The 15,072-nt window shown below is 41.4% G+C and overlaps 1 protein-coding gene across 2 annotated transcripts in view; it reads right to left on the reverse strand.

Annotated features, from left to right (window-relative positions):
* Positions 1–15,072, reverse strand: part of MAMDC2 (MAM domain containing 2) — a 152,602-nt gene that overhangs the window by 40,875 nt on the left and 96,655 nt on the right. For both annotated transcript variants that reach the window (XM_043486525.1, XM_043486526.1), the window contains exons 8-9: positions 8,915–9,058; positions 5,765–6,030 (exon numbers count right to left, since the gene is read on the reverse strand). In XM_043486525.1, the coding sequence (XP_043342460.1) occupies positions 5,765–6,030; positions 8,915–9,058 (410 nt within the window). The remainder of the gene's footprint in view (positions 1–5,764; positions 6,031–8,914; positions 9,059–15,072) is intronic.

A 15,072-nucleotide genomic window follows, 5' to 3' on the forward strand; every position in this document is an offset into this window, starting at 1 on the left:
TTCTAAAATAGAACAACTGAGAGTCAATAATAAAGTCCTGGAAATCTTTAGAAGTCTTGAGTTAGGGCTGGTCTCTCCTCACCCGATCCTATATTTTTGACATAGGCCAGAAGAGAGCTAGGGGACATAAAGGTATAGTACAAAAGGCATGGCTTCTGGATTGAAAAAGACTTGGATTTACCTTTCTGCTCTGCCTCTCAGTCACTGTGTGATGTTGAACAAGGTCCTTAATTTTCCTCATCTGTTAAACGGGACTATACAGCCTTCCTTCCTAAGGTGTTGTGGCATCAAATGAAGTAACGCATGTTGAATATTTAGCACAGCTCCTGGCACATGGAAAGCATTCAATGAAAGTTCCTAGTCCTGTTGGCAGTGGTGACATTATACATAATCCATCCATATGGCTATTTGGCTAGAATGATCTCAAGAAAATTCTTACCATTGCTATTATTCTTCAAATAGAAATATTAATATATATTATAGTTTCCTTCAAACATTAGATTATGTAGGGGAGCTAGCAGGGACTTGTTAATCAAATCAACCCATTGTCCTTAAAATGGTCTGGGTAAGAGCAAATGTTGAAATAAAGGTAAAGAAGCATCCAGAGTAGAAGCTACCTGGGAAGGCACAGATGAGGCAACAGGTAGGGAGAACCAAAAGGAAAGGGCAAAAGTCCTGACTTTTTTACAGTTCTGTGCAGGCTGCCCTCACTCACCTCATTTCTAGTCTCACAAGACAACTCACTGAGAGGTGAAAATGATGTTCATGAAAGCAGGTTACACTAAGGAGCAATGTGAAAGGGAGAGATTATTGTTATTATTTTGACTCTGCAGCACAGATACTCAAACATATGTACCAAACATCTCTACCAGTGAAAAATAGGCTAGGTGTATTCAAACTTCATATACAAGGCTTTCAGCCAGGGAACAGTTATGAAAAGGCAGCCACTCACTCTCGGTGAGTTGGGCCCTGACCACTGGCACTTGACTGGCTTCAGGAATGGGGCAGTGAGGACCTGAAGCAGAGGCAGGGAAGGGTTTTCCTCACAACAGTGACGTATGTGAGGTGAACTCTGAGCTTAGGCATCCATTTCTAGTCGGACGTGACCCTGGGTTGGTATAACTTTGACTTCTAGAAGGCCAAGGGCACTAAAAGGAGATACTTCACTTCCCTTACAGGAAAGCTGTGAGAAGTAAATAAAATAAAAGATGATGCCTATGCCCCAAGGCACATTTGGGAGCCTCACCTTCTCCAGCTGCAGAAGAACAGGCCTTCCCCAAGACTGGATGGAAATCCTGAGCACCCAGGATCGCCATACCAGTGGCAAAGGGCAGGCTTCTGACAGTCTGTAGACCATGGATTAAACCCCAGCTCTGTCACTTACCAGCCTTAGAAAGTACACTCTCATTCTTTTACTTACTCATTTTTCAGTGTCATATTTTTATGGGAAAAGAGATGGACAATGAACAAGCAGACAAACAAATGAGATAATTTCAGATGAGGGTGAATGCTATGCACAAAATAAACTAGGTGATATCTTGTAGAATAATCTGGGGATGGAAAAAGCTGTTACAGACCAGGTGGTCAGGCAGTTCCTTTCTAAAAGGAGACACCTGGCCGGGACAGGAGAATGAGGACCATCTTGACGTAGGATAGGTGGGCGAGGGGACTGCAAGCATGATGTCCCCAATGAAGGAAAGGCCTTGGGACTCAGGAGACCGAGAGAAGGCCAGCGTGACCATGGGGACTGTGTGACCATGTGATCATGGGCAGAGCAAAGGAAGGTGAAGTTCGTGAAGGATGCAGGGGCCAGATGGTACAGGGCCTTATGAGCCACAGGAGGGAAAGGGGCTTTATTCTAAAGACCATAGGACAGTTTCTGGCAGGAGAGTGGCCTGATCCTATTTCCATTTCAAGATGATGATTCTGGTAGTTGCATGCGCGTGTAGAGAGCAAGGTGGAAGCAGGAAAACCAGACAGAAAGATACAAAGCAATTTAGGTAAGAAATGATGGTGGCTTAGACTAGGGTGGTGGTTGGGGACACAGAGGTAAACATATCTGAGATGTATTTTGGAGGCACAACTGTAAAGGATTTTGTCTGGAGTACAGTGGCAAGGCAACAGCAAGAATAGGACTATATTAACTTTTTGAAATTTCAGTTTCTTCACTTTTAAATTTATAAAGAGCAGCATGGGGAGTATATTTAACAAACTGTATTGTATATTTGTAAGTCGCTAGGTGAGTAAATCTTAGAAGTTCTTATCACAAGAAAAAATACTCATTAACTATGTGAGGTGATGGATGTTAACTAGATGCACTGTGCTGATCATTTCACAATATATACATATACCAAACCATTACACTGTGCACCTCAAACGAACGTCAATCATACCTCAATTAAGGGAAAAAACCAAGATTGCAAAGTCATTTAAGTGGTAGAATGGAGATTTGAAAACGGACTCCTCAGTCATTTCTTCTAATTGCTGTGCTAACCTGTCTCCAGAATGATGGAGAAGAGGCCTAGGAGGCCCAGGGAACACCAATCTATTTTGAGGAGTGAGCCAGAGAAGGAGTCTGCAGAAGGGAAGTTCAAGCCAGTGACTGAATTAACAAAAGTGTAGGCAGAGGAAACTGGGTGTGCAATGGCCCAAGGTGGAAGAGAGCAGTGTGTTCCAGGAACGGATTGCAGTGTTATTAGAATGGTGGGAGTAAGAGGCGAGGCTAGGGAGGGGCTGATGTCAGAGCGTGTGAGCCTTTTCCCAGAAGAGCAACAGGAAGCCAGAGGGTCATTGAAGGGGAGGCTCCCTCATCACCACTATGCTGCTCCGCAGAGCACAGATCCAAGGAGTCAAAGGTGGATTGTAGGCGGGGCTAGCTCTTAATTTCAATTTTCAGAATCAAGTTAGAAAGCCACAGTTTTCATCCAAGGATGGCCTGGCACCTCTGGGGCCATATGGAAACATGTGGAAATAACTTGGGTTGTTACTGCCATTGCAGATGTCAAAATCCCAATCATGTGAGGTATGGCTGCCCACAGAGGCAGCACTGTCCCTTCCAAATTGCCAAGGGGGCCCATATGGGGAAATCCTGCTATTGGCAAAGCTCAAAGTCTTCACTGCAGGAATAGAAATGTTTTAAGCCAATTCTATGTACAAGCAAATGTATTGAGAGAACTGAGAGGTGGAGAGGGTAAGTGAGGTGAGCGGAAATAGAGGGGTGAAAATGTATTCACCATACATAGTGGAGTGTCATAGGACACGACCTGAAGTTGATGGGAGCAAAAACAGATGGTTAGGTGTATCAGAGTCACAAAGGGAACCAAGAGAAAGTTAAAAATAAAAATACAACTAAAAAATTGTAAGGAGGATAGAGAAAACAAAAGGAAATAGTATAAATAAGCTAAATTTCTTATCTTTATAGAAGGGAGTCAGCAAATACTGCTAAGGTTGACGAATCAAGAAATGAGGCAGAAATAGAATATCTGGAATTATAGAGAAAAACATCAGAAAATCAGGGGAAAAACCTTTAGAAAAAGAAGTAGAATTGGAGTTTGAGTACCGGGGTGGCAAGGGAAACTTTGACTTTTCATTTTATTTCTTCTCTGAAATACCATGTGTATGTTTGTTTCCATCTATACATGTTATGTATTAGTTTCCTACCTTACTCAGTGCTGTCTGTATGAATGTCAAATGCTTCTCTCACTCTCTGAGAAACTGGTTCTGTTTAGCAGGGACCTTCCAAAAACTACTCACCAGTTTCAGACAAGTGTCCAGAGTTTGCTTGTGTTGAACTGTACCGTCTCCTCATCAGCTCCGGGACTGAATTCATACTAGGTCCTTTGAGGCTATAAGAACTTCCTTGCCCCCACTGGATCTAGATCAAATTTTACTGAAGTAGATGGGTAGGATTTGTGTGGTTGCTGGGAGGGTTGGAAGTCAGTCAAAGAAGAAAAGGGCAAAGTCTCTGGGGGCATCCTTAGTTGCTGGGTGGCTTCCTCCCATTCCATGGGAGTCAAATAAGAGCAGGGACTGACACTTAGGAGCAGATAAATTACTAACAACCCATGTTTTGTGAGTAAAGGATGAGGGGCTGGGGGGAGGGAGGAGAGAGGAGTCAGGTGGGTAGTGCATGAGAGGAGTTAGAATCTAGCATGGCCTGAACCCTTACCCTCCAAACACCAGCTCAGCTGGTCCTCTATTCATCTTTATTTTTGTATGTCCAGTGGTAGAACTACTCCTCTATTTTTCTGTATAACCGTTCTGTGAGGCAGTGAGATTGTACTGTTGTTAGCTGTTTACATATTTGTATCTTAACATTCTATCACCTGTGATCTCATTCTCAAAAGTAGAATCTGAGCCTCATTGATCTTTATATCCCTTACACTGAACTTACACCTAATAAATTATGGTTGAATAAATGAATAAGTAAATGAAAGTCAAACAAGTGAATGAAATGCTTGTTATACTTTCCCTCTTTTAAAACATTAGCAACAGAGGGTGTGGAGTACAGTAAAAATTTTATTATGTGCATCCCTGATTGTATGGATCAGGTACGTGTTTGATGTGTGAGTGTTACCATAAGTACCTGAGAAAGTTAAATAATTGGTAATGGGGACTACCCATTTAGTCAGCATGAAAACACTAAAAGCAGTGTCTATGAGAATGTGGTAAAACTTCTGTGCTTATATTCTACTATAGGTATCACAAATTGGTTTGACTCTTTTAGAAATCAGTAAGTCAAGGAGGCTTTCATGTCATTATAATCATCATTTTTTCTTGCCTAGCAATGGGAAACATTTTTTTTTGGTAAATATTTTCAAAAGATCTTTGATTAATCATTGTAAAGGTTTAATCATGCCCTGGTGTGTATTCTAATGGACTAAGAGTAACCAAGCAACATCATGATGGAGATGGTGTACAAAATTTCTTTGCTAGGAAGTTATAGACAAAGCTATGTTTCTGTCCAAATGGTTATAACTAAGAGAAATTTTGACCATGAATGTGTATGAAGAAAGTTCTGCTCTGCTCTGTATATCTTTTCTTCGGGAGCCTAGTTATGAACATGATCAACTGAACCAGCCATTCTTCAATGATATATCTATTGAGCTTCCATTGTGTGAGGCATCTGCTTGAAGGAAGGGACTGTCTTTCTTGCACAGAGGGTGCATGAGGGAGATCTCACCAACTGGCAGGTGAAACAAAACGGGTTTTCCCATTCTAGTTGTAATCTGGGTTGTATTAATAGTTGACAGAATTTATCGTATCTGTTAAGCTTCCTTAAGTTTATGAGCTGTAAATTCAAGAGATTACAATTTTCTTTTGCATTTCCTTTGCAATAAAGATCTCTTTGTTTTCTTACTTCTATCAAATAAGCTTCTGATGGTTCCCTTATGTAAATTCTTTCTGTCTGAGTTGGCTCTCATATTTTACTGAGCTTCCCCATCCTGTGTTCAGCTAGAGGTTTAGGGTGCTGACCTTAAAACCTCAATGTAGAACTTTATTCACATATTTTCTCTCTTTGGACTATTCTCAGGGAATCTAAGAATTAAACAACAAGCAAACTCCCTATGTGGCCATGATTCTGAGAGGCAGAAAACTGAAAAGAAGTGAAGGGTATAACTCACACATGCCTGGGGACAGGATGTGAGGGTGGGGCTTTCAGCTTGAGCAGAAGAAAAACAATGCATCAGCAGTTAAAAATAATTAAACAGAAATTCACTAACCCAATCCAGTGACCGGAAATTGCAGAAAGTATCTACTGTACCTTGGTACGCATGGGCTTTTTAAAGGTGATTTCAGCTTGCATCCAAACGCCCCTTGGGGACTCCAGGACAGACCAGATCTTGTCTTGAACCACATGGTTCTCTTCAAAGATATAAACTGCTAGGGTGTCACTCATTTTAAAAAATCCATAGATGGCATAATAAAAACGCAAACAATACTGCAGGTTTCCTGGCAGGGAGGGACCGTAGAGCCTTCCAATGTAGCCAGGGTGTGATGTAAATTTTGTGTTGGCCAGCAAGAAATACCCTGTGAATAGGACAAAGCTTTCAGTGCATCAGCAATGAAAAAAACCTAAATAATTCAGCCCAGATCATCAACTGGGAAAATTTGGTTAAAGTAGTGGAATTTGCCAAAAGAGATTACTCTATAGGCTTTAAGTGATAGCATTTAACAATGTCTGTGGCTTCGGTGATAGAAAATATCTGTGTGACTCTTTTGCTAATAAACCTCCAATTTTAAGGTAACTTCATAAACCAGGATAGATTTCCAACTGCGTATGCTCAGGTTTTAGCCATCAATCAGGATTTACACTTTTTTTTTTTTTGGCCATGCCATGCGGCTTTATAGGATCTTAGTTCCCTGATCAGGGATGGAACCCTAGCCCTTAGCACTTAAAAACAACAACATGGAGTCCTAACCACCAGACTGCCAGGGAATTCCATAACCTTTCATGAAACAAAAAGGATGAAATCATCTTGAGGTTCTCCACTTTTTGGACAAAGAGCTGACAACTAGACTGAGCAGTACTGGGTTACAGAGAACGCAGGGACCAGAGCAGATTTTCCTATTATCTCTGCAGTGACCAGTGGAGTGGGAGAGGCTGCAGGGTCTGGCAGTCCTTGAGGGGTGAAGGGCAGGAGTGGTTTATGTATCCAGGCAGAGCTTACTCTCCTGGTCATATATTAAACTGGATCCTAAAAAGCAGGTTTTTAATCAGATAGACCCTCTCAGGTGCTGAATATCTGATTTTCCCCTACTTCTTTTAAATAACATGAAAAAATAGGATCAAGAACCTCCCCTACCACCTGCTCTACCATCCCCATGGTAAACTTAAAACAGGTCCCTGTGTCTTACAAAGATGGGGCAGAAAGAAAAAGCCTAATACCTTACTTTTTTTTTTTTCCTTTCCTTTTTCTGAGCCTCCTCCATCAATTCTCTTTTGGGAGCAGTCTTTGGTATAGTTTAGTTTTATTTAATCTGACAAAAGCTTCTTTGGTAATTTTATGAGTGTTGTTATGGATTGAATTATGTCTCCCCCACCCCCACCCCAATTCAGATGCTGAAGCTTTAACCCCCAATGTGACAGTATTTGGTGATGGGGCATTTAAGGAGGCAATTTAAGGTTAAATGAGGTTACAAAGTCGAGGCTTTATCACCTATGCAACTGGTGTCCTTATAAGAAGAGGAAGAAACAACATCTCTCTCTCTCCCCTCCTACCCCCGCCCCACGCCCCCATCTCCCCCTGTGCACACACAGAGGAAAGGCCATATGAGGAACAGTGAGAAGGTGCCTTGTCCAAGTCAGGAAGAGACATCTCACCAGAAACCAACCCCAGCGGTGCCGTGATTGTGGACTCCCCAGCCTCCATAGCTGTGAGAAAATAAACTGTTGTTTAAGTCACCTAGTCTGTGGTATTTTGTTATGGAAGCCTGAGCAGACTGACACTGGTAGGCATACACCAGCCAGGGCAATCTTTTTTAAGTCTAAATTTAATCCTTCACTGCTCTACTTAAACCTATCAATAGCTCCTCATTTCCTTTGTACTAAAATTCCAGTTGCTTACTCTGGCCTGCCACATCTATGGTCTGCTTCCCTTTCTAACTTCATTTTACTTTACTTTCCTCTCAATGGTACAGCCACACTAACCTAATTCCTGGCAGTGTCTGGCTCTTTCCAAACTCCAGGCCCTCACAGATGCTGTTCCCTCTGCCTGGGTTGCTCCCATCCTTCCAGCTAAAACCCACTTCTCTGAATCTCCAACCAAAAGGAGGTTCTTTCCTTTATTCTCTCTCAGCTCACTCTTTATGTCTTTCTTAGCACACACCACAATTTGTAATCATGAGTCTATCTGTGTATATGTTTGTTGTTTCTCTTGCCCACTGAAATAATGGTCAGCCAGTGAGGGTGGGATACAGACCTGATTTGTTCACTATCATATCCCCCAGGGGTTAGGCTGGCCAAGGTCAGAACAGGTTTTTATTCTGTAATTTTTTAAGTTTTGCAACCTCTAAGCAAAGAATACAAAATTACAAGTATAAAATTGCAAGGGCCTGGTGAAAGTGAGGGGCCCTGAAACAAGCTTCATCAGCTTTCTGGTAAGTCACCCCCATACCCCAGTATATAAATATTAATTAGACAGTAACCCTTTGAGAACAAGCCCTTTCCCGCAGTCTCTACTGGAGTGGACTTCACATGGGCTGTCTTTATGGCGATAGATAATCCTTACACAAGGGGAGCTCACACTGATTTCTAAGAGCTTCCTGAAGGCCTACCCATCAAGTGCCCACCCAACATTTCCCAACAGCTGTGATAGCTTTTATGTCCCATGATGTATTATTTACTGCAATAAAACACACATAGTGCAAATTTTAGCATTTTAACCATTTTAAAGAGTACAATTCAGCGGCATTTAGTACTTTCACAATGGCTGTGCAGCCACTATTACCCACTTCCAAAATATTTTCACTACCTCAAAAGGAAATTCTATACCCATTGAATATCACTCCCCACCCCCTCTCCTTAGCCCCTGGAGACCACTAATCTGCTTTCCGTTTCGGATTTGCCTATTCTGGATATTTCACGTAATTGGAATCTAATAGGTTTTTAAAGGTACTTCTCTATCTAAAGTGAAGAGCAATTTCCAAAGGTTTGACTACTTAATTAACTGGTAAATACATCTGCTAGCACAACAACTTGAATTCCAGTTTTGAAAAACACTCATACCCAAGATTACCTATTGTCTTTGTTTCTTCACAGCTGTCCCCACACCCACCCCCTCTTTCAAGCTGGTGTCTTGGTGAGAACTACTCACCAAGAGTAGTTTTGTTTCATGAAAGGGACATGGAGCATGAATACTAACCCCCCACCCCACCCCCACCATGACACCCCACACAACAGACTCTGATTTACCTAGGCCTGAAGTGTGGTCTCCTGCCTGAAACATGTTTGGTTTGACTTTCACTCGGGTCCAGCCTGAATCTTCTTTGTCTTGGTAAAAGTTGCAGAGGTCTTCCTCAAAATTGCAGCTTGCTTCTAGGGCACTAAAAGGACGCTCTGAGCAAAGGAGAATCAAAGTTAAAGTAGGCCAAACCCAAGAATCTCAAAGAATGACAATTGATTGACAAATATGTACACATTTGTACTAGGGGAGCTTGGAGAAGCAACACACAACAAAAATATTTTTACCCTAATGGCATGCTGACAGGTTAGCATCAAACCCACATTTCAGCATGACAAGAAAATTGTTCTTTTCCTCCCTAAATGGGTAGAAAGAAGGAGCTCTGTTCACGTTCTCTACAAAAAACCCAAAGTACCAGACTTCAAAAGAAATTTCCTTCCCTAATATAAAGACTGATAGCATTTATGCACATACTTCTTCACAATTCATACAAAATTAAGAGAAAAAGTAAGGATTTTTATAGAATTCTTAATTTCTTTCTGACAGATATGTAGAAATAATATTTTCCAGAAATAATTTTCCTTTGTTGATCAATCTCTATGTCAGAAGCACAGCCACTGTCTGTTTATAATTGACATTAGTAGTAGGAGCTGATCTGCTGGAAGAGAATCATTATTCAGGATAAATCACACTGTTCAAACACCAATTCTGTCACTGGTTCTGCTTTTATTTTGTCTTTTGCTGAGTTCTGGTGTCATTTACTCTGTATAAACATCACCTCATTCCAGATTGCCTGGAGGAAATGGAACATAAAAGGTTCCTGCTCTTTCAAAAATAGCGTGGTCCTGGCAACAAGTAAATGTAAACCTCACTGTTCATATTGCCCACGGAGTCCAGAGGGGATGAGACTGCAACAGTCTGGGACACACTCACTGTGGCCAAGTATAATCTTATTCTGCATGCTGACATATACTGGCTTAACCTGTCAGGGCCAGAGACAGCACTGTTTTGAATAAGCAGAAAATTATCTCTAGACTCAGTGGTAAAGAATTTGCCTGCAGTGCAGGAAATGCAGGAGGCAAGGGTTTGATCCCTGGTCCAGAAAGACCCCCTGAAGGAGGAAATGGCAACCTAATCTAGTAGTCTTACCAGGAAAATGTAATGGACAGAGGAGCCTGACAGGCTAACAGTCCACTGTGTCACAAAAGTGTTGGACACAACTGAGTGACTAAGCACACACAACCTTTTAGGGCCAGAGATAGCACTGTTCTGAATAAGTGGAAAATTATCTCTAGAGAAACACTTGAGTTCTACGTACGGGAATCTGATGAAAGAGAGTTGTTTAAGGACAAAGACTCACTATTCTCTCAATTTGTCAATATTCAAAGCAAGAAAACATTCCAGTGGTCTGAGGAGCTGGCCTAGCTAAGTGGATGAAAGACACATGACAACCAAACGCTACAAGGGATCCAAGACTCCATCTTGGTCTAGGAAAACAAACAGCTCTAGAAGACTTTATTTGGGCAATTGATGAAATTAGCATATGGACTATAAATTAATTGATAATATTGTATCAGTGTTGAATTTCCAGAATTTTATAATTATTCCATAGCATGTTGGAGAATGTCTCTGGTTTTAGAAAATACCTAATGAAGTATTTAATGGTAAAAGGACATAATATCTATAACCTATTTTTAAATGGTTGGTAAAGCAAATGTAGATTTGGTAAAATCTACATTTGTAGATCTGGGTGAAGAGTATATGGGAGTTCCTTATCATAATCTTGGAAATTGTGCCAGAGTTTAAAATGATACACAAGTAAAGAGTTTTAAAAATGCTAAATTAAAAAGAAAAGTAAGTGACTAACACCACAATACAAAAAAAACAATAGGAAGAAAATGTTCTTACATAACTGGAATCTGAGTATATCTGAGACAATATGCCTTCGCAACTTGTACAAGGAGAGGCCCCTGAAGAGCTAGCCAGAAGGAAAGGAAGAGAATTTTCAGCACTCTAAGACTGGTGGTAACCCACTGCTCTGCCTGACTCTGTCAGCATCAAGCTGAATCTTGAAGCTGTGAAGATAAAGTCATGAAGATATACATTTGAAAATGATTATGATAACATACAAGCAAGGATCCTTTGACATCCCCCCACAGAAATTTGAGCCCTTGGGAAACCCCATAATGGTCTTCAGTCTTAGTCACCCCTCTGCCACCTGGTAATGAAAAAGAAGATGGAAATTCAGACCTACGGATAGCCATTCAGCTCAGAAAATAGGGCAGCACTCCCAAAAGCCATGGATAAAGAGAGAGGAAGGTCAGTGACATTATTCATCAGGAATATATCCCAAGGAATGTCTACCTGGGTATCCAAAAGAGATCCATAACCCATTTTCTAGGTGTGTGGGAGGAGGTGAGAGGTGATAGTAAAACTTGTAAGTAAGCAAGACTCTGTTGTCTCCATAGTGACAAACTGAGTCAAACAGAGAAGATTTTTCTGAGGACACAGTTATATTCTTTGGCTAAACACTTAGTCCTAGCCGTGGATTTGCTGGGGGTCCTGAGACAGTCTGAAAAAAAGAAAACCTCAAAAGCACAACTCAAAACCTAAATCTTTTTCAACTAGAATGCTTATTCTAGCATGAGACACTATCTAATTCCTGAAGATGGGGGCCAGAGGGCTTATGTATGACCTAAAGTGAGATCCCCAAAGACTTGGGGTGAATGAAAAGCCTTTGCTTCAGGCTTGTTTCAGAAGAATGTGTCAAGTGGCGATTGGATTTGAGGAGTGTTAATAACATATTTGAAGCATAGGAAGGAATCAGAGGAAATTGGAAGCTCCTGAGCATCCGCTGATCACCCTGTCCCATTCAAAAAAAAAGTTCTCTTTGAGCATCACAATGTACCATTTAGTTAGTTACTTGATTTCCAATGTTTGAACTTTTTAGAATCAGGAGGCTCTGAAGATAAACTAATCTGATAGAGGGTATTGCCGTTTGAAAAGAATGGTTGGGAATATTTCTCATCTTTTCCTCTGCTTCATGGAGTTCAGAGATGAACTCAGTATCCGTCCTTGAGATCTAAGAGGATTATCAGCCCCTGTAGTGCTAGAGAGACTTTGGGTGTGGTGCTCTTTAGACTGTTATACTTGCGCAGTAGCTCTTATTTTAGCACAGGCCAGCCTGAAAGCAGGCTGGGACAGCTCAAAGCTGGCAAAGGACTACAGTGAGTGGGACCTAGCACCAGACTGAGGAATCACGACGGAGCAGGGCTGGGCCGCTGATCAGGCTGTGGAGATGCTTGAAGGCCTCTGAGTTAAGGAAGTGAGGAATCACAATGGAGCAGGGCTGGGCCGCTAATCAGGCTGTGGAGATGCTTGAAAGCCTCTGAGTTAAGGAAGTGAGGAATCACGACGGAGCAGGACTCGGCCGCTGATCAGGCTGTGGAGATGCTTGAAGGCCTCTGAGTTAAGGAAGTCTGTAATTCCTGCAGCTGTAGCCTAGACAGCAACTGGAGCCGTGTTTCCAAACCAGACAAGAGGTATAGGCAGTGTGTTGTTGGTGAATGGCCAATTTGGGGACTTAGGCCCACACAGACATCCTTTTAGAGGTATATCTGTGAGTGTCAGTATCCTCCCAGAGCCTGGCCTGGGTGTGGGGTGGATCCAAGGTCAGAGAGGAAGCTAGGTCTGCATATGGCAGAGACTGGAGGTCTCTGTCTGGCAGTTGGGGCATTAAGGCATTATTTCTAGAAGTGAGAAGTGAGTGGAATCACCTGTTAGGTATTCAAGGACTTACAGATTAAAAGGAGAGCCTATTCCTATGGTCCAGGTTCTGGGCCAAATGTGGTAGATGGGGAGTTTTCAGATGGGAGAGGCCTGGAAAGGGAAGGGCTGTAACTCAAGCTGGGAGGGATGGGATAAGGTCTCATTGTCCTCTATAAGCATCCTGGGGAAATATCTGGGGGGATGACAAGCAGCTGGTGCTTAATACCTGTGACTCTGAGATAGGTCTCAGGTCTGGGAAACTGGATTAATCTAAGAACAACCAGATGGTGGGAACAAGATGCTTTATATGTTGAAGTAATTCCTGTCTCAACCTACTAGAGAGATGAGGGAAGAAAATGTCAGATCCAGCTGGGAAAAGCAGAGACAATAAGTGTGGAGGTAACCAAGATAAAGACAAAAATGTTGGTACCTACTGTGAAACAGAAGGACATAAACTATTTGTGAAATGTAAAAGGAAGTATGAAAACTAGAGGGCTCAGCTTCTAAGACTCAGAATCTGGCCCACAGGTGCTTAATGAAGGGCATAAAGCAGACTCCAGCTTACACATTCTTCAAGGCAGTACCCTTTGCTGGTTCTCTTTAGTTTCAATCTGACTCCCTGTTCTCTAGGGAATGAATGGGAGTATTTTGAAAATTAAGTAAATAATATTAGGTCTCATGACCAAGCATTTTCTGTGTGCCATACTCTTCTAAGGCTATCACAGACATTATTAAGTCATCAATCTTCCTGACAATTCTATGAATCAGATTCTTCCATCCTTGTCCCATTAATGTGAAAATAGTCTCAGAGACGTTAGGTAACAAGCTGAAGGTCACACAGCTTGTAAATGGCAGAGTAGGGATGTGAGTCCAAAGTCCTGGTTCTTAAGCACAATACTTTGATCGTGCAGTTAAACCATTTAAAGCAAAGCTGGTGTACTAGGGAATTCTGAAGGCCAATAGGGAACCTTGGTTAACTATAAAAATGTGAATCCCTCCCTCCCTATGGAGGAAGGGTCTTTATCTGGGCTGGATTTCACCGAGGAAGTGGTCACCATCTCTCTTTACAAATGGTCCTTATTGTGCTGGAAAATATCTTTTCATCAGTCAGTAGAAAAGAGTTCACATATACTCTGTAACTTTTTTAATGGGAAAATGTTTCTAAATGTTACTTCTATGGTGGTTCACTAGATTCTATCACCTTCCAGCTGCCTTCACTCCACCTGCTATCCAGTATAGATGTTAAATAAATACCTCTTCTTCTATATGCATAACTTGGAAATATTTTTAAAAGCTCAATGTAAATGTCCAGTGAGTGAGAAGAGAAATTTCTAAAAATAATGTTAAAGAGGTTGTAAAACTATTATTAACATCACTGAAACATTAACTGATGGAGTTAGGGAGCAATCATATTTAGAGAAGTAAAGTCACTTTGCTTTCTGTGTTCTGCCAAATTTAGAGACTCTTAATTTTTGGTTACTGTTAGGATTAAATCATTTTAATTAGAGCATATAAATATGTAAATCAAGTCTGTTCTGTTTCACTAGTTTTGTTTTTTTTTTTAAATTAGAATTAGTAAAAACTAATATTTGATTTCAGCTAATTAGTAAGTTTCTCTGTAATTTGGAGGTAAAAATTTAGCTCGCATGGAAAATATTCTAAGATCCTTTGCTTATAGAATATATTTGAAACTCTCCGTCCCCATTCTGATGTCTATGTCAGAAGCTTTCTCTGTCCCTTTTTATCCTTTAATAAAACTCTGCTTCACAAAAGCTCTTGAGTGATCAAGTCTGGTCCCTGGTCCTGAAGATAAATCTTCTTCTTTGGAGATCAAGAATCTGATTCTGTTCACCATAAGCTATCATCTTGGGGGCTTGTCTGGGATCTTTAGGACAAGCTTTCAGCTTTTCAACCTCCTCATCAATTGAAGGCTTCCCATGGTGGGTTTCTCTGCTTCAAGGAAAGGACTTTCTTCAACTCTGCGAATACCTTCACCAACAGCAATCATATGTGACACCTCTTCTTGATCTGATGACATCTAACAATCCTAAGATGGACTGATGTAGCTATGGACATAATATGAATTTGTGACTGTTTTGCCCCATAAAATCCAGAGGAAGTGATGGTATGCAACTTTTGAGGCTGGGTCATAAGAGGTGTTACAGCTTCCTCCCGGTTCTCTCGAAACATGGCTTCGCTGGAAGTCAGCCACCAATGAAGCAGTCTGACAACCCCGAGACCACCTTCCTGGAGAGACCATGTGTAAGTGGTTCAGGAGGCAGACCTAACTGAGCTCCCAGACAGCTGCCAGCAGCAACTGCCAGTCACGTTTGTGAGTCGGCACCAAAACACTCTTTCCATGGTTCTTTAATCTTTTCTAAAGAAAAGCCCTTTTGATTAA

The sequence above is a fragment of the Cervus canadensis genome, chromosome 14, assembly GCF_019320065.1.
Source record: "Cervus canadensis isolate Bull #8, Minnesota chromosome 14, ASM1932006v1, whole genome shotgun sequence".
Taxonomy (NCBI): domain Eukaryota; kingdom Metazoa; phylum Chordata; class Mammalia; order Artiodactyla; family Cervidae; genus Cervus; species Cervus canadensis.